The 23,454-nt window shown below is 46.7% G+C and overlaps 1 protein-coding gene across 4 annotated transcripts; it reads left to right on the top strand.

The window, feature by feature from the left end:
* Positions 1–18: 18 nt before the first annotated feature.
* On the top strand, positions 19–23,127 carry LOC138209402 (CSC1-like protein 2). Of its 4 annotated transcripts, none has more exons than XM_069167958.1 (25): positions 19–117; positions 327–572; positions 6,528–6,746; positions 7,120–7,199; positions 8,103–8,141; positions 9,452–9,542; positions 10,447–10,484; positions 10,851–10,993; positions 11,482–11,533; positions 11,778–11,886; positions 12,004–12,074; positions 12,153–12,233; positions 12,384–12,507; positions 13,081–13,214; positions 13,547–13,684; positions 13,801–13,954; positions 14,060–14,166; positions 14,754–14,840; positions 14,928–14,993; positions 15,124–15,286; positions 15,384–15,489; positions 16,853–17,020; positions 17,234–17,349; positions 17,431–17,514; positions 18,197–23,127. In XM_069167958.1, the coding sequence occupies exons 3-25, from the start codon at positions 6,555–6,557 to the stop codon at positions 18,422–18,424; spliced, it is 2,571 nt and encodes an 856-aa protein (XP_069024059.1). In that variant the 5' UTR covers positions 19–117; positions 327–572; positions 6,528–6,554; the 3' UTR covers positions 18,425–23,127. The 4 variants fall into 4 exon arrangements, with proteins under 4 accessions (XP_069024059.1, XP_069024062.1, XP_069024060.1 ...); XM_069167959.1 differs by lacking the exon at positions 19–117 and adding an exon at positions 4,217–4,294 and having other exon boundaries at positions 235–572; XM_069167961.1 differs by lacking the exon at positions 19–117 and having other exon boundaries at positions 234–572; positions 18,200–23,127.
* The last annotated feature ends 327 nt before the right edge of the window (positions 23,128–23,454 follow it).

The following is a 23,454-nucleotide window of genomic DNA, read 5'->3' as shown; positions in this document are numbered from 1 at the left end:
TATTTGAAGTGGTTGTATAATTTGTTGTTGTTTTTTTTGTTTGTGCTTGGTTGTTTTTGTTGTTTTATTGAAGGTCTGGTTTCATTTTGAGCTCAACAGGAAAAGAAGCTTCATCAGGTTGGTGGTTCTTCATCAGCTCCTCTTCTGTCAAAGTAAAAGACTGTTAATGACGACGGGGAATCTTATTGTGAAGGTCATGTCGCCCTCTGTTGGCGACTGTGTGGAATAACGAACGGCCTCTTCTTCCTCTTCCTCCTCCTCCTCCTCCTCTGTTTCTATTCCCGGAGAGACCGCCTCCATTTTAACACCGACACCCGGCGGAGCAGCAGCGGCTCTCAGCGACTCAGTGGCCGCCGGCAGGACTCTCTCTCGCGGCAGGACTCTCCCTCGGACCCCGGTGGTGGTTTCTTTGGCTGCGGCCCGATCAGGTTCTGTTGGGTCAGATGGCGGCGCTGCGGCAGGACGCGGCCGGAGCGGCGCTGGACCTGTGAGGATTTAACAGCTCGGTTTCTGCGGTGAAATTCTGCTGTGATCGGTGGAGAGGAGGTGGCGGCTCGGCTTCGGATGGTCAGGTACCGGCTTTATTCTGACCGGGCTTATTGATCCCGGCTTCCGGCACCGGTTTATCATTAGGCGGCTTTGTCTGATCTCCTGAGCGGCTGATTAGCGTCTGACAGGCCGCTGCTGCAACCACTCCGGCGGCCTGTCGGCGGCTCTGCCGCCGGTCCACTAGACAGCATCCATCCGGCCAGAGATTATTTGGGGGTGCTGGGTTATATAATGCATCGGCAGAGGACACGCCGCGTGTCCGTGTGTCTGTCCTCTTCATGTCTCTGCGGTTAAATCCACCTGCTGCGGGTCGAAGCTGCGTTTTTCTGCCTTTGTGTCCGGGCCGCGGATGCTCGGAACCGGGGGGCAGGAGGGGGGCGGGGGGAGTGCAGGCTGGACTGCAGGCCGGACTGCAGGTGCTGCAGGGCCGCAGCTTCAGAGGATCAGAAATAAGAAATAAAATGAGGTCCGATCATCAGTTGCTCCGCCAAAGGACTCGTTCAATGCTCAACAACCTTCAATGGATTGGCGGGAATATGTGACGTTATATTAATAAAAACAATATGATTCACGGATCAATAGATCAACTGATCCACGGACAGTTTAAAGCCTTAAAGTGCAGTACCACTGAAGACCACTAGGGGCTGCCTCCAATAGACTCCCATTGAAAAAGCATCAAGTTCTCTCCTGAAAATACGAAGTCATTAAATGTTTTCCACAAGTCATCATGGTGTCATTCGATAAATTTCCTCTTTCTGATCAGTGTTCTGGTCCTTCTGGAAATAATTAATCATTCCTTACATATTAGCACTCTTAACACAGATATGTTTGGGGGTGGGGCTCTTTCATTGACAGGCCTGGGGTGCAATCCGGTTTCAGATGTAGGTGGGTGGGGGATAGTGTCCAAATATGGTCACCTCTGACACCATAAAACCAAGATGGCGATGGCTGAAATGTCAGACTTGTGCTATGTACCAACACTGTCACTATGGAAACATGCAGTGCCTCATGGCTACTGGATGGTGAACTCGTGAACTCCACAAACTGACTGTAAAACAACACTTTTCACCCAAAACAGTCGTCATGTTGGCGGTTTTCAGACTGCTGCAGCTGTTCCTGAACGCAGCACAAAGTGTTTATGTTTCACTGAGTATCAACGAACTGCTGCTGACAGAAGAATCAGAGAGTTCACCGTGTTCAGCAGAGGAAACCAAAACATGTTCAGTTCTGGGAAAAATGATTAAAGCAGGTGTTACGGTTAGAATAAAGTGCAGAACGGCAGTCGGAGTACTAACCCGTAGGAGTACTACCCCGTAGGAGTATTAACCCTGGAGCAGTACTAAACCGTCAGAGTACTAAACCTGTCGGACGACTAACATCTATGTGAGTGGAGACACCTGCTGTGTTCCAGATGACATACTTGCCTCAGTACACTGACTAATAGTACTCCTCCATGTTAGGACTCTTACTATGTCGTACTTGAGTTTTGACAGATTAGTGTTGTTTCAAATCACACCGACAGGAAATGACCTCATCATGTGAACACGTCACCCTCCAAAATATCTGCAGCTTTAATTATTTACCCAGAAATCTTGTGGGTTTTTTTTGTGTCCTCTGTTTAACGCACTCAATGAACACACTGATTCTTCTGTCCAGCAGCAGCATTGAAAAAGAAACGCTTTGTGTTCAGGAACAGCTGCATCCTCCTCACGCCTTCATTTGAACATTCTTTACGTCTACGAGATGGTGACCTTTTATGGTGGAAAGTTTCACACTTCTTTTTTGGACCTTTTTTCAGTGCATCATCCTGGTGCCTGTAGTGAGTACTGAGTGTGAACCCACTGATAAGTATTAATACACAAATACAACATCTGGAACTTTTCTGCTGACTGTCAGTTTTTCTTGAACGCTTTGCACTAACAGTGACGTCATTGTCAGCTCAGTATCTTCTATTTAGCCACGCCCACTATCAGCGCTAACAGTTCATTAAAGCCTATTGAAACCAGTCATCCTCACCACAAACCACAGACGCTTTATAAGATGTCCTCACCACAGACCACAGATGCTTTATAAAACTCTTTGTATCTGCCATTCAAAAAGCATCACGTTCTCTCCCGAGGTTAAGTTAGACACTGCCCAACTTGCCCGGTCGATAAAGAATCACACTGATCCTTCAGTACAAAGTACAAATACTTTGCTTCAAGTAAAAGACCGCATTTAAACCTTACTAAGGTAAAAGTATTTATCAGCAAAATGTACTTAAAATATGAGAGTAAAAGTACAGACCGTTTTTTACTGTTATATGATGTATTAAAATTAATATTACTGTGTTGTATTTTACTGCTGTAGATGTTTAAGGTTGTGATCATTTTAATAACTAATCTACATCAACACTATATCAGATCATCATATATTTATATCAGAGCTGAGAACAACGTTCATATAAATGTACTTTGTTAAATTCATCACGGGTTATTTTAAATATAAAATTATATTTTCACAGTTAAGAGACATTTGACATTACTGACTAACAGTCCACAGATTGACTGATTTAGTTCACCTGCTCCTCTGAGATACATCACTCACCTGCAGTGAAACCTCCATCTTCTATATTAATGATCAAAACATTAAAAAAAATCTACATTTCTGTCAACGTAGTCGAGTGTCTTCATGAACGTCCTCAGTGAGCTGAGCTTAAAGAAAACTACACAGCAATCACACTGACAGACAGGATGTTTTAAACTGTACCAGTAATATCAGACTCCATTTTGTTGCTCCTTCTGCTACTCCTCATTGTATTATTTAGTTAGTTTGTGAGCTCCTGTCCTGAAGCTTTAAGGTCAATATTTCAGTCACGCTCTTGTTGTTTTGGAGCCAGAAGTGACCATATATGGACGAGTTGCCCCGACCCCAAACACATCCGAGTCCTAATATGTAATGAGTGAATAACGTCCAGAAGGACCAGAACACTGATCAGAAGGAGGGAATTTATCTAATGATGCCATGATGACTAAAAACATTTACTGACTTTGTATTTCAGGAGAGAACTTGATGCTCTTTCAATGGGAGTCTAAGTGGTACTGCAGTTTAAGGAAGTTACACAGTTTTATTTAAAGCCCGTGATGTGGACATGATGTGACTGATGGAATTATCGTCCGGCTGCATGTTTCCTCTGAGAAATGTCTGAATCGTCGAAGTGTAAAAACAGTTTAATACGTTCATTTTTACCTTTAATGACTTCATAAATGCATCAGCAGATACATCAGCTGACCGCTCTGCCACAGATCTGTCCGTGTTAGTGATTATGAAAACTTGTTTCCAGAACATGATGCAGGAACAGATTCTGGGTGGGTTGTTGTTGTTTATCTGATGTCAGTAAACTGTAAACATCAGACTGGGTCTTGAGGTGTTCCGCAGAATGATTCTACTCCATCACATCGGTACCGGCCTCATAAAACCTGGTACCAGCTGACCCACACCTGGAGGTTCTCTGAACAGGAACATGTGCCGTCATCAGGTGGTGTTTTCTGGTTCCAAACATGTGGACTGGTTCAGACGTAGATCCACGGAGCAGACCGGATTGGTTCTGTCCCTCCGCGTCGCTCTGTGATGCTGCTCGTCAGATTCTGGACCTGATGGAGAACCTGAGTGTGTTGTTGTGTTCCAGACGGAGTTCTGCAGCGTCCTGATAAACCAGCCTGTTCACCACAGACGCTCCTCTGACATCCGACCCGACAGGAAAACTGTAAGGAGCCCCTTAATACTTGTTCTTTAGTACTTGTTCTTTAGTACGGGTTCTTAAGCACCGGTTCTTTAGTACGGGTTCTTTCGTACCGGTTCTTAAGTACAGTTTCTTTAGTATGGGTTTTTTAGTACCAGTTCCTCTGAGTTCTTAAAGGATCCGTTTGTGTTTCCTGTTTGCGAGGGACAGTCCGCTGCTTCCTGTGTAAACAAACTTTAGTGGAACATCAGCTGAGACTGAAGGTAGAATGACCGTCAGAAAGTAAACCAGTAAAGAACCTCTGATCACTTCCTGTCGGCCTCTCGACTGTCAACTGTCAGAATCGTAATCTGAACCTCACAGACGCTCTGCTGTTATCTATCAGCGGCACACGCATGTTTATAAAAACATTTTGTTCAACTGGAGTTTGAGCGGCAGGAAGCTGCTGAAGATTTTCTGCTGATAGAGAAAACTTGGGCTAACGGGGGTGTTATGCAAATTAGTTAGTCTATCAGGGGCTGATGAGGTTTAAAATCATGCTAACGGTTGCAGGGCCAAAGCTAATAGTGATAATAGGTGTTCGGGCCGACGCTAACATGAACGGGGAAAATAAGATCTGTGGGACAAGTGTGAGGACATGATGGGGTCTTGTGGGGACGGGGGTCAGATGTGGGTCTGGACCGGGTGTCGTGGTCTGTGAGCAGGTCTGCAGGTCTTGGTGCAGCCCTGCTCTGATGGATCTGTGCTCTGTTGTCAGTGTTGCAGTGCAGCTCTGAGTCTGGAGGCTTCAGATGAGTCATGCCGCTGCTGCACCATGACAACGGTGGGGTGGGGGGGTGTGTGTGTGAGGGTGTGTGTGTGAGGGTGTGTGTGTGTGGGAGGGGGGGGGGGGGGTCACGGACGTGGGACTGGAGGAATATTCCAGATCAGATCATCGCAACTGGAACAGCTGGGTCAGCGCCTTCTACAGGCTGCACAGGTCACTGCAGGCTGTCCATCTGGGAGGAGGGGGGGCAAGTCACTGATCAATACACTCTCTAATCAGAACTGATCACATGATGAACAGTAAACAACTACAGGAAGTTATTTCCTGTTGCTGCTCAGGCGGAGGCTGACACTCCGAGAGTCCCGACTGGACTCGCGCATGAAACACGTATGTTCAAACTCAGAGTGATTTCCACTTCCTGTTTATACCATCGTCTCTGAGGTCCTTTCAGAATAAAGCTCCACAGTTCAAAAGCGGCCTGAAAATCTGTCTGATTTTAAGTTTCCTTCAGTCTCACAGTGATCAGCGATGTTTGTCTGAACTCCCATGATGCACTGTGGACAGGAGCTGCTCACACACAGTTCTGCTGTGGTCCCGGGCCCCCTGACCCGGCTCCAGGACTCAGGGGGCCCCGGAACCAAAACTTCTATTTGAAGTGACAGTTAATCAGTCGACTACAGATGACGCTGTCAAGGATTGTGTCTTTGTGTTGAGGCCCGTCGGTTCCTGATGATGTCTAAAGGGGACAGTTTGACTGAATGTCAACAATAACAGACTAAAGAAGTCCATGACTCTGCGATACCGTTCTACTTCCTGTTTGCATCGGAGAGGACTGAAGAAGTCAAAAGTGGTCACATGACTCTGCTGTGGTCTGAACACATCGATCTGCAGACAGACGGTCAGTCAGCGCGTTTCATGGAGCGTCTTCGTCGTGTCTTTGTTCTCGGGCTCCTTGTGATGTAACCGTGACATCATCAGGGGGAGCGCCATCACTGATGTTTTGTGACAAGCGGCCACCGAGGCGTAAAAACTGGGTCAGGGGCTGCAGTCGGGGGTTACCGTAGCAACAGGATCAGTAGGTCAGAGGAGGAAGCTGCTTGGGCATGCTGGCGATTGTAGTGTTGCTGATTTAGGGAGGATGGAAGTGATGCAGGCTGCTCTGCATGTGGAAGTGTGATGCCTGTTGTCACGGAAACACAAAAATATTCAAATGCTGGTTTATTTTTCGTCCGCATGTCTTCTGACCCACGAACGAAAACACAGAGCTCAGACCTCTGTCCGACCAATCTGCGTCTAATCTTGTATATAAACAAAAAAACCGAGGTCAGTCGTTGGTCAGCTACTTCAGGCTCGTCTCTGCTATCTGCTGTACATTTGTCCCCCAGACGTCCAGCCTAAAGGACAAACCAGACCGGTGACGTCAGGGTGAAAAATCTGTCTGTGTCCTGACCGAGTGTCTCCTTCTCTCTCTCTCTCTCTCTCTCCCCTCAGGTTCTCGGCGAAGATGCGGCAGTGAGCATGCTCAGAGTGCTGATCGTTACCATGGCGATATTCGGTGGCGGCCAGACATGCAGCGGTCCGGACAACTGCTCGACCAACAGCGGGTCCAAAGACTACTGTTACTCAGCCCGCATCCGCAGCACGGTGCTGCAGGGGCTGCCCTTTGGGGGCGTGCCCACCGTGCTCGCCCTCGACTTCATGTGCTTCCTGGTGAGTTGCTCCAAAACATAAGAAACGCGCGTCGGCCATGAGGTTTTCATCGTAATCACTCTACGGCCTCGCTACAGCAGCATTCATAGATACAGGTTAAAACAATACAAATAACCAGAGTTAAAAATATGAAATATAAAAATGTAAAAATGCACAATATACACAATAAAAATAGAATGATATAAAATTTAACTAACTAAACGATAGTGCGAAGATTTAAACAAATGTCATGACATCGAAAGAAAATTAGCTTCATAAGGGGGAGGAGCTTCTCGCTGTGACGTTCACTGACTGTTGGAACAATCAGCTCAGTGACCTTTGAACTCTGAGGTTGTGTTTTTATTAGACGTCTGACATGAGGTTTGTTCTTCAGGTGCTGCTCTTTGTCTTCTCCATCCTGCGGAAAGTTGCGTGGGACTATGGCCGCCTGGCACTGGTCACCGACGCCGACAGGTAAACAAAGAGTTAACGAAGCTTACGGATACGTGTACGAACTTTAAGTATTTTTTATAAAGTTCAGAGGCATAAAAAAGTTCTGTTTATGTTTGATGAGTGAGTGAGTTTTCTAGTTGCGCCGACCTGTCACGGTCTCATTACTGCCCCCTGAGGCCGGAGGGAAAAAAAAAAAAAAAAAACACCTCATGGGCTGCTGTTCCTCCAACGGTCACAAGAGGCAGCGAAGAGCTGGAAAACACAGAAGCAACACAAAGACGGTTTCTGTTCTGTTGTTGTGGTGAACTTCACCTCCATGTCAGAGCAGCTTTAACTTCTTCCTCCCTCATTTTACAAACCTGTATTCAAAATGTATACTTTTTATTTTTTGTTTCACAGTACAAGTACGTTTTACCGAAAGATATTTATTTTTAATTACTAAACAGCAGCAGTTCTTATTAACCTTTAATTTCACATATTTGTAGTTGATAAGTTGTCAATAATTCAGAGAGCTGCGCTTGATTTTTGTTCTAATGATCAGCTTGTTTCCATGGAAACTGATTGAAGACTCCAACATGTTTGCTGCTAATTTATAGACATTACCTTGGGCGGAGGAGATCTTATTACCGCCGATGTTTGTTCACTAATAAATCTCCATAAGCCAGTCAGACAGACAGTTCAGAAGCTGCCTGAGAATCTGCCTGATTTTAGGTTTCCTTCAGTGTCACCGTGATCCAGTGATGTTCGTCTGAACTCCCATAATGCACTGCAGAGAGGAGCTGCTCACACACAGTTCTGCTGATGTTTCACCGACTGTAATGAAATACAGACGAGAAAATGTCTGATATCAATTACGTTTGGCACCCAAAGTTCTTGGTTTTCTCAGTGACGTCAACTCTTTATTTTCTTTCTGTTTTCCTGAAGACTGAAGAAGCGTTTCAGCAACCTGGAGGAACGGGAATAGTACGTTGTTGCGTCCTCCGTGTTTGGTTTGTCAGCTAACAGCTTCCTTCTCCTCCTCTGGTTTCATTAACGGGTTTCTGCTCTCTGATTGGTGGACTAACGCTCTCTTCCTTTCAGGTTGTGTAAAATGTGGAGTGTCATTAGTGCCTGCTACCACGCAGCCCTCGTGATTTAATACTGCAGCGATTGAGAGCTGTGCTGCCCCCTGCAGGCAGGGAGGAACCACATCAACAGCAGTTGCTACCTGTCTGTCGGCTCACTATTTATGTATTTCAACACATGAAATTATAACGTATTATTGTAATTGCATATATTTTGTTAGATGTGGACACTTAAATGTTTTTCTGTAAAACAGGATTCCTGATTACATAATGAAATATAGAAAACAAAGATCTGAAATACTGACTCTGTAGTAAATTAAATTTTTGCAACACAAAAGTTCAAGTTTAAAATAACGGGTGTGCAGCAGCGCCTCCGTATGGCGGGTGGCACTAATCACACGCCATAAACAACAAGAGTGCTGAGTGTGTGAAATATTTACAGTGTTTACATCCATTTGGCTCTGAGGCTGTTAACGTAACGACGCTAACAGACGTGATGCTAACACACGTGGTGCTAACACACGTGGTGCTAACACGTGATGCTAATGGGCGCGATGCTAATGGAGGTGATGCTAACGTTGCTCCGCACTTGTCTCCATTTTAACGTGAATTCAGCCGGAGACGAGACAGAGATAACTATGAACCGGTGAAAAGGTAACGTGTGTTTGTTGCTGCGTGTGTCGTAAACCCTGTGACGTGCTAGCCAGACAGCTATAGTACGCTAACGCCAACAAAACCCGACGGATGAGGCCTTCCTCTGCACGCGAGGCTGAAGTGAGCTTCTGATTGGCCAGTATGAGGAAACTTAACTCTGATTGGATGACTGTGTTTGTTGCTGTAAAAAGTCTGTCGGGACATTTTAAAGCGTCCAATCAGAAGCTGACTTTAGTGCCGTGTTGGTGCCCCTGCAGTCAGAGTTGGACTGTTGTTGGATCAGAACCGATAACTCCATTGTGTTGGCTGTGACTCCGCCTCTTCTGACTCCTCCCATTATTGGTCTGTGTGGCTGTGGGTGGAGCTAATGGTGTTTCCGGTCATAGCTGCAGGTTTAAGAGTCGCCACCTGAAGCAGGGAGTGTCCACTTCCTGTTAGCCCCCTCTGTGTTTGGTGTCTCTGGGTCCTCAGGAGTCCAACCGGCTTGTGAGAGGTCAAAGGTCAGAGAAACTACATGCAAACAGCTAGTTGACCCCGCTCTGTCTGTCTCCACAGCGTTGCCTCGGCGATGCACTCAGAGACGCCCGACCGCTACGAACGACTCACATCGGTCTCCAGCTCCGTCGACTTCGACCAGCGAGACAACGTAAGCCACCTTCATCACTCCTCTTCCTCACTCCTTACTTCACCTGTTTCCTGCTGCAGAGGTGGTCGGACTGTTGGATCAGAGAGGAGAGGAGACTCGGAGCTGCGTACCTGGACTCGCACATCGTGTCCTTTCAAAATAAACCTCCAGACACACAGTTCAGAAGCTGCCTGAGAATCTGTCTGATTTTAGGTTTTGCTCAGTATCACAGTAATCAGGGATGTTTGCCTGGTTACCCATGATGCACTGCAGACAGGAGCTGCTCACACACGGTTCTGCTGGTTCAAAGGGACAGAAAAATAAGTAGTTTATCAGCAGTTTGTCTCACTGTGTTGTCATGTCATGGCGCAGTCTGGTGGAGCAGATGTGAACTGCAGGATGAGAGGATGCCTTCACGTGTTTTATAACGTTGGTAGTTATTGTCAGGTGAGTCGGTTTTAAAACAGTCGATCACGTCGGCAGCGGGTCACGCGTGTGAAGCGTGTAGAAGGCGTGTATGAGTTGTGTAGAAGTGTGAAAGTCAAACTCAGCAGGTTTCTGTTTGCTTTTAATCTGTTGACCATAATCCAGTTTAACACCGAACGGCTCAGCACAGGTCAACCTGAGACAGCCAGTCAGCGGCTGAGGCTCCACCCACTCAGCTGACCTCACCTGCACAGCCACAGAACCTCCAATCATCATCCAGTTATCAACAGAAAGTCGTGTCGACATCTGATCAAAGACTGAGTTAAATGATCGGGTTTAATGAAACCGATAAACTGAAGATAACTTCATCAAAAACCATGGTCTTCATCTTCTTCATCATCTTCATCGTTGCTGCAGCTGGTCATCGATCTTCACACTTTGATCATGAAACGGCTTCATTTCTGATTTTTTTGTTTTGTTTTGTTTCTTTGACTTTCAGGGATTCTGTTCGTGGCTGACTGCGATTTTCAGAATAAAGTGAGTATCGACTTCAGATTGATGAAGCTCTCCCCATCTTCACTGCTGAGAGACTCTGCCTCTCTGAAATGATCATTTTATACCCAATAATGTCACTGATCTGTTGCCAGGTAACCTAATTAGTTGAGATGTTCAACCAGGTGTTTTTTTTTTTTATCTTTACAAAACTTTTCCAGTCTTTTGTTGACTATTTAAATCAAATGAGTTTACATGATTTGAAAATCCTCAGATTCAGATTTTCTTCACACTTTAAAAGGTGTTGTAGAGACTCGAATCGTTTGAAGAGAAGTTTGGCCGTTTGTTTTGCTCACCTTGTTGACTGAAATGACTCCGTGTGGACGACTAACAACTGTCCTCCGGCTGCAGGGATGAGGAGATCAGGGAGAAGTGTGGCGAAGATGCTGTCCACTACCTGTCCTTCCAGCGCCACATCATCGGGCTGCTGGTGGTCGTCGGCGTCCTCTCCGTTGGCATCGTGCTGCCCGTTAACTTCTCCGGAGATCTGCTGGGTAAGAGTGGTTCAGATCCTGGACTCTGGTCCGGAGGATTTCTCTCACGGTGCTCTCGCCTTGTTTTTCGTTGGTTTTAGTCCGAATTATCAGTAAAGATGCTTTCCTAAGCCAAGGAATCCCCGGACCTCCTTCTAAAGAAGGTAAAGGGACAGAGCTGTAGGCGCTCTGCACACCTATAGACCTGTGTGTTGGTAGATGGTGGTTCTAGATGGACCCGGACTCAGTCTGATCCGGTCTGTAGTTACACAGCTGTCCTCACTGTGGTCAGTCAGAGACACAGGTAGCAGGTTCTGATGGACTCGACGGTCCAACAACACGTTACAGTTTAATGTCCAACAGATAAATGTTGGGTTTTTATTTCTGCAGCAGGTTTTCTAGTCGTCGCCGTAAACGTTTATGACGTCAAGTCTTTAAGAACGAGTCTGTGAACCTGCTTCACTTCAGTCCGGTCAGCTGCTGACGACATTGCTTCTCATTTGTTCCAGAAAACAACGCCTACAGCTTCGGACGCACCACAATTGCCAACCTGGAATCTGGGTGAGTCGATGCGGAGTTAGCCACGATCTCAGACATCAGACCGGACCGCCACGAAGTGATTTGTGTCGCTGAAGAAAACTTTTAGCCTAGCTTAGCTCAAAGACTGTAAACAGAGGGAAACTGTGAGCCTAGCTCCATCAGAAACAAGCTCTTGATGTTTTTCAGTCACCTCTTTCATCTAAACAGAAAAGGTTTCTGATTTTGTAAAGATTTATTTAAAAATGAAATATTTTGTCGTTGCCAGGACGAACCTGTTGTGGCTCCACACTTCGTTTGCGTTCATGTATCTGCTCCTGACCGTCTACAGCATGAGGAGACACACGTCCAAGATGCACTACAAGGAGGACGACCTGGTAGGGACACACTGTGGATCCTGAAGACATGAAGACAGTCCAACCCTGAGCCGATGTTTTAACGGTGGACTGTGTAAACCGAGAGTCACACATTCATCCCAGTTTTTTGTCTTGCAGGTGAAACGCACTTTATTCATTAACGGCATCTCTAAATACGCGGAGGAGAGTCAGATCAAGCAGCACTTTGAGTGAGTCCTGATGGTCCTGACGTTCAAACATTGATCTGTCGTGTTGTCACCACCCTGACCGTCCGTATTGTCTTTCAGGCAAGCGTACGAGAACTGCACGGTGCTGGAGGCTCGCATCTGCTACAACGTGGCCAGACTGATGTCTCTGAACGCTGAGAGGTGAGGCAGAGGCCCAGTGCATGCTGGGATACACTTCAGCTCCACAGGCAGTGAACAGAAGCACAGTTCAGAAGAAAAGCTCTCTGATTTGAGTTTTTTTAGTGACGATGCCTGAACATCCTGAAATATAATCTGTGTTTGTGTTTGCAGGAAGAAGACGGAGCGCAGTAAGAAGTTCTTCACCGACCTGATGGCGAAGGAACACGTTCCCACGATGATCAACCCCAAACCCTGCGGACACCTCTGCTGCTGCGCCATCACCGGCTGCGAGGAGGTGAGGCTAACGCTCAGTGCTAATGTTGTTACATCGGAGCAGGAAAAAGAGACTCCGAGGCTGCATTCAGCAGCAGTCTGGGAGTACAAGGGTGGATCAATAAGAGAGTGTTCCTGAACGCAGCACGGTGATGCACACGGAGCAGGAGGAAGCAACGACCTTCATGAGGAAGTATTCCAAGTGTCCTCTCTTGATCGACACGGTTTTGTGACCACTAGTATGAGAACATTTGTGACTTCACTGTGGACCTGGAACTGGAGCAGAGAAACATTACATTTTGGGTCAAATTTTTTGGGGAACAGAAAATCTTACAGCCAAGTGTTCCTGAGCCCACGCAGGGATTTACACTACAGAATCGTGTTTGTTTTTAACGTAGTGCCACGGAGGGCCCAAAGAAAGTCACTCTTCAAGAACACTCTCTGAACTTATTTGATCAACCTCTTGTTCAACAAGAAGCCGGAGGTCAGGGTTAGCTAACCATCCCGATGATGTTCATCTGTCCGAGCACATAATTGAAGTGCGAATACGCTAAACTTTAGCATATTCGGTGTATGTTTTTTATTTGTTGTGCAGGAGGAGGCGGTCAGCTACTACACCAAGAGGGAGGCCAAGCTAAAGGAGGAGTACAGGAAGGAGAAGGAGAAGGTCCACACCAAACCGCTGGGCATGGCCTTCGTCACCTTTCAGAATGAATCCATGACCGCCATGTAAGCCACAACCTGAATCTGGTCCTCTCCTGTCTGTCTATGACTCCTCTCATGAGCTGCCATTAACAGTTTATTAGAATTATTTCACTCAACAGTTTTGAGACATTATATTAGTTTAGCGCAAAGACTAAAAACAGGGGGGAACTGTTAGTTTAGCACAAAGACTAAAAACAGGGGGGAACTGTTTGCTTAGCACAGAGATTTAAAGGCTTAATCAGCAACAGAGGAGGAACTTTTATGAATATTTTTGGTCACTTTTCTCACAAATTCTCTACCCTCTCCTCTCTTTGACCACGCCTCATTGTCATTCTGACTCCGCCCCCTCGCCACAGCATTTTGAAAGACTTTAACGCCTGTCAGGTTCAGGGTTGTCGGTGTCGTCAGGAGCCATGTTCCTCTCAGTTCAGCGATGCTCTTCACGTTCACAACTGGAGTGTTTCGTACGCCCCCGATCCGCAGAATGTCCGCTGGTATGTCCACATGCTCCGCCCACCTGAAATCCCCCTGCACACTCCCAACATCACACCCCTTGAGTTCAGCTGATGTGAGCCTTGTTTCCCCCCCCCCCCCCCCCCCCCCCCTGCAGGGAGCACCTGTCGCTGGGCGGCATCTCCTGGTGGATCCGCTGCTTCATCATCAACTGCATCCTCTTCCTCTTGCTCTTCTTCCTCACCACGCCCGCCATCATCATCTCCACCATGGACAAGTTCAACGTCACCAAGCCTGTCGAGTATCTCAACGTAAAAAGCAACGACCTGTCTTTCAGTCACACCGGCTTCATTCTGATGATCCTTCCCCTCTCACTCTGCACTCTTTGTTTGTTCGTTTGTTTGTCTTTTGGACAGAATCCGATCGTCACTCAGTTCTTCCCCACCCTGCTGCTGTGGGCCTTCTCTGCTCTGCTGCCCACCATCGTCTACTACTCTGCCTTCTTCGAGGCCCACTGGACCAGGTACCGGTGCTTCCTCCTCACCATTTAAATCAGTTGAGACAAGTCCAGTCTCAAGTTATTTACAACAAGTCAAAGCCCATTAATAGGTTGAGAAAACTGGAGATCAGGAAGAAAAATCAAGTCCCAGTCAAGACAGTCCAAATCAGCAACCTATAAGTTAAAACTAGTCTCAAATATGTCTAGCGTCCAAATCAGGGTTCAAAATTTGTGTGATCTCCAGATTTTTTTAACAATACAAAGTCAAGTATAAAAATTAGTCAAAGAAAGTCCAAATCGATCGAGTTGATCCAAGTCTTAAGTAACAGGTCAGCCAACACCGTTCCAATCAAGTGACCGCAGAGTCGAAGTAAGTTCAGGTCATGTTTAAAGTCATTCAAGACAAGTCTCAGGTCTCAAGTCAGTTGCGTTTAGGGAGGTCGAGTTTAAAATCATTGGAAGGTCACATTTAACTTTAATTTGACTGGCGGCTTTACCTCCGTTTTATGCCAGTTGACCCTTAAAATTCCCCGGTTTACTCTCAGATTTGCCCGGTTTATTTTTTTTGCCCCCGTTCTGATCCTGGTTCGACCGCCTGTCTGTCTCTGCAGGTCTGGAGAAAACAGGACGACGATGCACAAATGTTACACCTTCCTGATCTTCATGGTGCTGCTGCTCCCGTCTCTCGGACTCAGCAGGTAATAAATCTGTGAACTGCGACAGCTCCTGCGTGAATGACCTTTGACCTCTGCTGTCTCTAAAGTGTTTCTGTTTGTGGTTTGTAGTCTGGATGTTTTCTTCCGTTGGCTGTTTGATAAGAAGTTCCTGGCTGATGCCAAAGTCAGATTTGAGTAAGTTGTATCTTGTCTTCCTCTCAGTTTACTGATGTTTCTGCTCAGAGAACGACATCATAGCGCTTAAATTAATTAATTATTAATAAAGTCTGGTTGATCAGTCGGCAGTAATTCATGTTTCATTCAGGTGCGTCTTCTTGCCGGATAACGGAGCGTTTTTTGTCAACTACGTCATTGCTTCGGCATTCATCGGGAACGCCATGGACTTGTTGAGGATCCCCGGCCTGCTCATGTACATGATCCGGCTGTGCCTGGCTCGCTCGGCCGCCGACCGCCGCAACGTCAAGAGGGTGAGGACGGACACTGACACGGACCCAGAGGACGGACTAATACAATAAACTTTTCAGCCTACTGTTGTCACGGTAACACGGTGTCTCCTCCCTGCAGCATCAGGCCTATGAGTTCCAGTTCGGAGCCGCGTACGCCTGGATGATGAACGTCTTCACCGTGGTGATGGCTTACAGCATCACCTGCCCCATCATCGTCCCCTTCGGTCAGTCTACACCGCCGCAGCATCAGTACCAAGTCAACACCGAGTCGGTCTAGTCTCAGGTCAGGATCAGGTGCTTCCAGACAGGTCCAAGTCAGGACCTCATTTATAACCGTTGCGTACGCACAAAACAGGGCCTGAAAAAGGCGTATGCCACTCCCCTCGCAAAAAACGGGATTCATAAAAACAAACTTGACGGTAAATAGTGCGCACTTGTAAGCACACTCTGACCCATCCGCACGCACGTTTTGGAGACGGGGAAAATTTGCCGACACAGACGGTGAGGTGGTGGATTGAAGCCAGATTGTAGAAATTAAATGTGACAGACAACTTGATACGAAGTCTCTCACACATTTAATTCCACTTCATATCACATCTTATTTGGACGCGAGTCCACTTTGTCATTATCGTTCTAACCAGCAGGATCGTTTTTGCTCGTGACCTGTAATTATTCCATAAGAAACTTTGAACTGCAAATGATAGAAGCAAATCTATATCTCACATTTAATTGTGCTCATTATATCATACACACTGTCGCTCACAACACGTTCCTTTTCACCACATTTACATTGCAAACTGATCATCATCCACTGTGAAAATCCAAGATAACCTCAAACAGCATCAGGTCAAAGAACAGAGCGACGGTTTTACATTTTTGTTCTCATATTGTGCACATATAGTTTAATGCAGTTGTTTAATGCCGTGGAAAAAGTGTTTCCACGGCGCTCTCAGGCGCTCGGAGCACGTCGTCATGGCGACATCGCGGTGGAACTTCTATCACCGCAACATCTTGCCACTCGCTGCATTTTCTTTAGTTTGTGACCCCACAGCTGTGACCACCGAAGAAATATGTGCTTCATATCCTCCTCGTCCACAAACACCTCGAGTTCTGTCGGAAAAAAATTCTATTTCCGGGTTTTCCTCTCCGTTGTTTACACGATTCACCACTGATCCACATGGATCATTTTATATGCATCACCCTTTATAATTTGCTTTGCATTTCCATTTATGGTTGAATGTGAGCGTGTTGAAGCAAGGATATGAGGTTATATCAACGTGCGCACATTTCCACGTGGATTGTGATTTGCGTGCAGGTGTGCGTGCGCACGGTTTTATAAATCTGAATATTTTTTTACGCGTGCCGTTTTCTGCTTTTGTGCGCACGTACACTTTTGGTATGGATCCCACGCAATGTTTTATAAATGAGGCCACAGGTCCTTTCAGACGGGTCCAAGTGAGGTATCGGGTCCTTGTCAGGTATCGGGTTAGTCCAAAGACAGTCAGCTCAAGTGAGTCCGGCTCAGTTTGAAGTTTAAGACCAGACCAGGTGGAGGTCAGTGAACACGTCTCACCTGTCCCTCTGCAGGTCTGATGTACATGCTGCTGAAACACCTGGTGGACAGGTACAACATGTACTACGCCTACCTGCCCTCCAAGCTGGACAAGAAGATTCACTCCGGGGCCGTCACCCAGGTGGTGGCCGCGCCCATCCTCTGCCTCTTCTGGCTGCTCTTCTTCTCCACCGTACGCACAGGTGAGCCCCGCCCCCTCCTGGACACACCTCCAAACACACCTTTTCGACTTCATCTTCTCGATCAGTCAATCAGTGGCTGTGAGTCCCAAGTCAGGAAACGGGAACCTTGACACAAGTCCAAGTTTAGTCCGTGTTTGTGTTGGTATGAGTGACGGGACGGCTTCGACATGTAGTTGTTTCTGGATGCTAACAAAAGTTCTGTGTTACCATCAGGCTTCGAGACCCCGACCTCCATGTTCACTCTGGTCGTGCTGATCGTCACCATCGTGGTCTGTCTGTCGCACGTCTGCTTCGGACACTTCAAGTACCTCAGCGCTCACAACTACAAGGTACGGCAGCGGTTTGATGAGCGGTGTTACAGCAGCAGGAAACATGAACGCTCACTCCACTGTTTATTGTCTCCGTCTCAGATTGACACCAAGGAGAACGAAGTGGACGCTGTTGAGAACGGACGTCCAGCTCGGCCCTCATCCTCCCCCACCACCAAATCTCAGGTGAGTTATTGATCATCAAGTTACCAACAATACTAGCTTCAGTTTTTGTGTTTTGCTGGCTTAAAAAGTTCAGTACTAGCTCGTCAACAAAGTCTCTATATTACTGGAGTTTATTAGTTTCCTAATACACTAGTTTTTCAGTAGCTTCAGTCAGCAAAGATTTGTTCTTCAGGTATTTATTCTATAAGCAAAATATCTCTAGATCTTAGCTGGTTAAAAAGGTAGCTTTAGTTTTTGAAATCATAAGGTTGAGCTTACATACAAATTAGCTGTAAAGTTTGTTTCTTGCAAACTGAATTTCATCTATAGTTTTGGAGTTTTTTAGCTTTTGGCTTTACCTGAATTAAGGCTTTGTTTTGCTCCGTAGGTTCAGGTTTAGGTTTCTTATTTTGGGAAATGGGCAGCTGAACTAGATCTTTGTCTCCAGCTGATGAAATGATTTAAACCAGACAGTTTCTGATAACGAGGTTTAATGCCAGTTTTGGTTTATTTTCTACAGATTTCTAGAGCTATTTCAGTGATGCCAATGGATTCTGTCTCCCCCTGGGGGTTAATCTGGTCATTGTTTTGTCTCCCCCTGGTTGTAGTTTTGTCTCCCCCTGGTGGTGGTGGTTTTGTCTCCCCCTGGTGATGGTTGTGTCTCCCCCTGGTGGTTAACCTGCTCCTCGTTGTGTCTTCGCAGCAGCAGCAGCCCCAGCAGCAGCAGCAGCAGCAGCAGCAGCAGCAGCAGCAGATGTATATCGCCCAGGTGCTCCAGGACCCAAACTCGGACGAGCCGGGCGGCGGCATCAGCGAGGAAGACCGAGGGTCATCCCAGGACGAGGAGATGCTGAACGGAGGCAACAGCATCAACGAGGCGGATTTCCAGTCAGGGGAGGACAGTCTGATCGCCAACGAGGTCCACCAGTAGCTGGGGGTGGATCTAGAGGGAGGGGGCGGAGCTAGTAGACAGTTTTAACCACAAGACAGTTGAAAATACAGACTGGAGAATCACTAAACACAGAAACATACAGTAGACTGGCACGGTTAGCTCCTCCCCCTCTCAGCTTGAAGACTTGACCCTGACCTTTGACGCCGGCGCCGGATCGCCAACATCCAGTCCTGCAGGCCTGTGGACATGTGAAGGACATCGAACTGTCTCCACAGGAGGTCGCTGTACATAAATACAAAGCCAAAAGTTTTTTTTTTGTTTTTGTTTTTGTCGGGTGGGGTGCGGGGTTTCAAAGTTTGTGCCTGGGCTGGATCTCATTCATTCGCACTCGTGTCTTGACTCCTGATCCCACCGCGGGTCGCCACAACTCGACCCGTTGAGGGGTCAAAGCTGACGCTTTCTTTTTCCTCGGGTCTAGCACACGCCTCCCAACGACCCCGCTGCGTCACCACCATCCTCCGGTATCAGAGCGCTAAATAAGTCGCCAACTGTTGTCGTAGTGGTAGAAGCCTCGCTTACGCAGACGCATCTTCCCTATTGGCTCATCCCTCCTTCGTTGAAGTCGTGGATCTCACTGGAACGCTCAACACATCACCTGGAAGTTGCGGTTTTTTTTTTTTTTTTTTTTTTTTTTTTTTTACCTCCCAAGTTTTCGCTGCATGTTGTTAAAAATGCTGTCTGGAACAACAACATCACGACATTCGAACGATGTCATTCATCACAGGACTGAGCTGGTTGATGAACTCGCCACATTTCCATCCCGATCTCGGCAGCATGTCGTCCCACCCAGCAGATGAGCGCTTCAGTCGGACCGCTCCTCCACCGCCGGACCGCCGGAGACACGAGGATGTGTCCTTTTCTGGTTTCGATTTCACCTGAACTACCTTAAATTGTGAATAACTGACAAAAGGGAACGGGGATGTTTGTGTCTGTGTAGGTTTAGCAATCCCAACTCTTTTCATCCGTGTGGCGAACTTTGTGAAGACACTTCCAGCAGCAGTCGAGTAGTTTGATCTCGGTAGATGCCGAAGAGCAGCGCGATCAACCCTCAATGCCTGAAGCTCAGGACTCTCAAGGGAAATGTTTTTCTGTTCTGTGTGTGTTTTGGAGTGTGTGTGTGTGTGTGTGTGTGCGTGTGTGTGTGTGTCTGGTAGTTTATTGTACACCAACCTGCATCATGAAGGGTTCGACAATATCGCCGGGGAACCAAAACCACCGTAATGTTTGGCCAGCAGGTCCCAGTACTTCTCAAACCGATCATACAAATACTGTAGTATTAGTTCCAGATGTTTTCCTTCACTTTGGTGAAAAATGTCTCTTTATAAATCTACAATCGTGTCAGACATGTTTTACATCATCTGAACAAACCAACAAGGTCTGTTGGACTTCATTACTGCTGCAGTTCAATCCTGAAGCCCGTTTACCGAATCCAGGTGAAGTGAAAAGGTGGAGCCGGTTTCAGCTCACGGAAAGAGTTCAGTTTAGTTCAGCACAAAGTCCGCTTGCTGTCAGTTCTTCAGATATCCACTCCAGCTTTATGAACTCGTAACCGGTTCCTGAGATGAAAATTTAGAGGAAATCTATCGAATCATGACCTCGAACATGCAAAGCGTGTATTACACCCCCCTCTAGGGGCCGGCGTGCCCGTGTTACAGCTTTGCTTCACAGGGCGTGAAAAACCCATAAATGGTTGAATAGCAGGCGACGAGGGGGGCGGGACAACAGACAAAAAACACGTCCACGTCGTCTTCTGGGTCCTGCACGGTCATCCTGCGTCTCGTGACCGTCGTCACATGACCCGTCTCAGTCGTTGCGTGTCTTGTTGTCATGCCGAGGTGAAGTCAGACATCTCAAAGACACTCTGCCCTCTGGTGGACCGACTGATGTATTACATGCTGTGTGACACTAGCCTAGCTTCAGGAAGGACCACCCGCTTTCCGGCCTTTTAAATTGAATTCGCAAGCTCGTGATTACGACGTGGGAAGTTGCCTTCCCGTTATGCTTGGGTGTATTAATAAACTACGAAGAAACACCCTGCGACCGAAATGACAGAATATTAATTAAACATCCAACGAACAGTGAACTTCCATCAGCAAACATGTCACACATGGCCGCCACCAGAGGGCGATAGTTATGTTTCCAAGAAACAAAGGTGAATTTCACTTCCTGATTCGACACTACTGACGAGTTGGTGGACGGAGGAATTTTTTTCTGTCTCGATGGAGCTAAGCTAACAGTTTCTTCCAATGTGTGTGCTATGCTCGACTAAACGTGAACATGAAACTGATATCCATCTGAAACATCGGACTAAATACGAGGTCGTTCGAAGTCGAGAGGAAGGACTCAGTTGCAGCGTTAATGCCGATTATTTTAAAGATAGCGGTTTACTCGTCACTCTCCCATGATCCTCGTGGTGTCTGATGATGTGCGTCAGCCAGGGCCCGTTCTGATTGGAGGGTTTTGGAGGGAAAATGGTGGCAGGTGCTGCTCATTGTCACTTCATTCCCTTCAAATAAATTAGATTTTTTTTTTTTTTTTTTTAGGCTGAAATGACAGCTGTTGCTGGCAGATGTAGTTTGTTGTAACTAGCTGGTCACTAGATGGTAACTAGTTGGTTACTGAACGTCGGTCGGGTGAAAAAGTCTCCATTTGAAACGAAACCCCCGTTAAAGGGTCCTGATTACGTTCTCGATGCTAACGTGTGAACTGACTGAGGAGGAAGCTAACAGCTAACGTAAGGCCTCCCCACTTGCACTGCCATTATTGGTTGCCAGGGCAACAGGAACAAGAAGCCGACCTGGCTGGCAGCAACATCATCGAGAATCGGGGGGGGGTGAAGCGACGATGACGTAGTCTCAGGTGTTTTTTTTGTTTTTTTTTGTCCCTGAAATATTGTTTACATCAGTTTTCTTTTGTCGTTTGGTTCTGCAGTGTGTGTGTGTGTGTGTGTGTGTGTGTGTGTGTGTGTGTGTGTGTGTGGCGGACACGGAGCTGGACTATGACAGCTGTAGCCACCGGGTTGGGCGGCGGCTACACGCCTGAGAACCTGCAGTGTTCGTGTCCGGGTGTCGTGTTCTTGTTCACTTCCAGCGGGGCGTCTGCCGCCGGGCGCTCCGGCCGTGATTGTACGCACATGAATCTGAAAGTGAAGGAGAGGTTGCGGCAGATCCGAGGCTGGAGGTTCAGCTCAGCAGCTCTCGACCCGACGGCCTGGAAAATACGTTCGTGGTTCATATGCTGAAAGACGGGTGACGCTTACAGTTTGTTCAATTAAAGACTTGTAATAAAAAAATTTTAAAAAACGACCCCGAAAATCCTGAACCTTATAAAAAAGGACCGATCAAGTGTTCCTGAACGCAGCACGGTGACGATGCACACGGAGCAGGAGGAAGTATTCAAACTGTCGTCTCTTGATCATCATCAGCAACCGAGTTCAAAACGTTTTTGTGACCGCTGGTACGAGAACATTTGTGATTTCACCGTTGGACCTGAAACTGAAGCAGAGAAACATCAGATTTTGTGTCAAAACTGGAAATTATCAACACATTCGCTTGCAGCCACGTGTTCTTGAGCCCATGCAGTGATTTCCACTGCAGAAACTGAGGTGTTCAGTCACTGTTCAAGACCGAAGAAGGTGCACCACAATCCTTCAGTGGAAATCACTGCATGGGCTCAGGAACACGTGGCTGCAACCGGGTGTGTTGATAATTTCCAGTTTTGACACAAAATCTGATGTTTCTCTGCTTCAGTTTCAGGTCCAACGGTGAAATCACAAATGTTCTTGTACCAGCGGTCACAAAAATGTGTTGAACTCGGGTGCTGATGTTGATCAAGAGACGACACTTCCTCATGAAATTTGTTAATCCTTCTGCTCCGTGTGCATCACTGTGCTGCATTCAGGAACTCTGAATTTATTGATTCACCTTCATATGATCTAAATTTGAAAAGTTCCTGGATATGTTAAGACCGCAGTTTCTGCGTGTTCGTCTTGTTTGGTGTCACTCTTCATCCGGACTCGAACCCGAAGTGCAAAAGATCATTTTCAAAAACAGAGACCCGATAAGACTCCAGGATAACCGGACCAGAACCTCAGTTTCTCGTTGCCGTGACACGTGCAGGCTGAAAGGGTTACAGCATCATGGCGTGGTCAGAGGTCAGAGGTCATCGGTCCGGTCTGTTCTGGTTCTGGTTGAGAGCTGCTGACGTCTCAGGAACCGAAGATGCTCGTTTAAAAAAAAAGAAGAAAAAAAAAAAAAAAAAAAAAAGAGTCCGTGTGATATTTTTGTATCCTGACCGAAGTATTTGATACTGAACATGTGTTGAAGAATTGTTGGTAGCCGTGACGACGCTGTCGTAACTTAAAAGGTTTTTATTAATCAGCCGCTGCTTTTTTGCTTTTCATAGTTTTTTTCAATTGTGGACATTACTGAAGAGAAGAATGTGAAGCGTGAAACGAACCGTCGGCTGAAAGCTACCGAAATTGTGTAAAAAATACAACGTGTGTAAATAGCCATCGAACTGCACCGTCGTCCTCGGAGACGAACACGACTCAGCGTCTGTTGGTCCATTTCATGCTTTTAATTTATTGCTGTGTCACTATTTGTTTTTACTTTTCATGTGTACAGTGAAACATTTGTCCTATTTATGTTCCTTGATCAATAAAATTGGCTCTCATCTGTTGAGTCCTTTGAGTTGTGTTTGTGGGACGCACATGAAAGCCAAGCAGGACCCCCCCCTCCTCCCCCTCCTCCTCCTCCTCCCCCGGACTCCCTGCTGGGTCAAACGTCTGCTCCTGGTTCCTTGTGGATTTGTGTGGTAAAACTGCAAGAAGCACTAAAGCACACGTAAAATGAAATGTCATGAGACCCATCATGAAGTCTGTTCACTTCTTCAGATCATTTAAAGTAAAAAAAAAAAAAAAAAAAAAAAAAAAAATCACCTTTATTCTCATTAGAAGTGGAAGAACTCAGTCAGACCTAAAGCTGCACACATGCAACACATGTTCAGAC

This window comes from Embiotoca jacksoni, unplaced genomic scaffold (genome assembly GCF_022577435.1).
Source record: "Embiotoca jacksoni isolate LCO1_2020_lvr unplaced genomic scaffold, fEmbJac1.0.p SCAF_4, whole genome shotgun sequence".
NCBI classification, from domain to species: domain Eukaryota; kingdom Metazoa; phylum Chordata; class Actinopteri; family Embiotocidae; genus Embiotoca; species Embiotoca jacksoni.
The sequence above is the reverse complement of the archived record's forward strand: the minus strand, read 5'-3'. Positions and strand labels throughout refer to the sequence as shown.

What these genes read in the sequence shown, in the direction of transcription:
- LOC138209402 (XM_069167958.1), top strand. Translation starts at nt 6,555, where the DNA reads ATGCTCAGAGTGCTGATCGTTACCATGGCGATATTCGGTGGCGGCCAG. An exon ending in CTTCTCCGGAGATCTGCTGG is followed by an intron (nt 10,994 to 11,481) that starts GTAAGAGTGGTT and finishes CATTTGTTCCAG; the next exon opens with AAAACAACGCCTACAGCTTC. An exon ending in CAGATCAAGCAGCACTTTGA is followed by an intron (nt 12,075 to 12,152) that starts GTGAGTCCTGAT and finishes ATTGTCTTTCAG; the next exon opens with GCAAGCGTACGAGAACTGCA.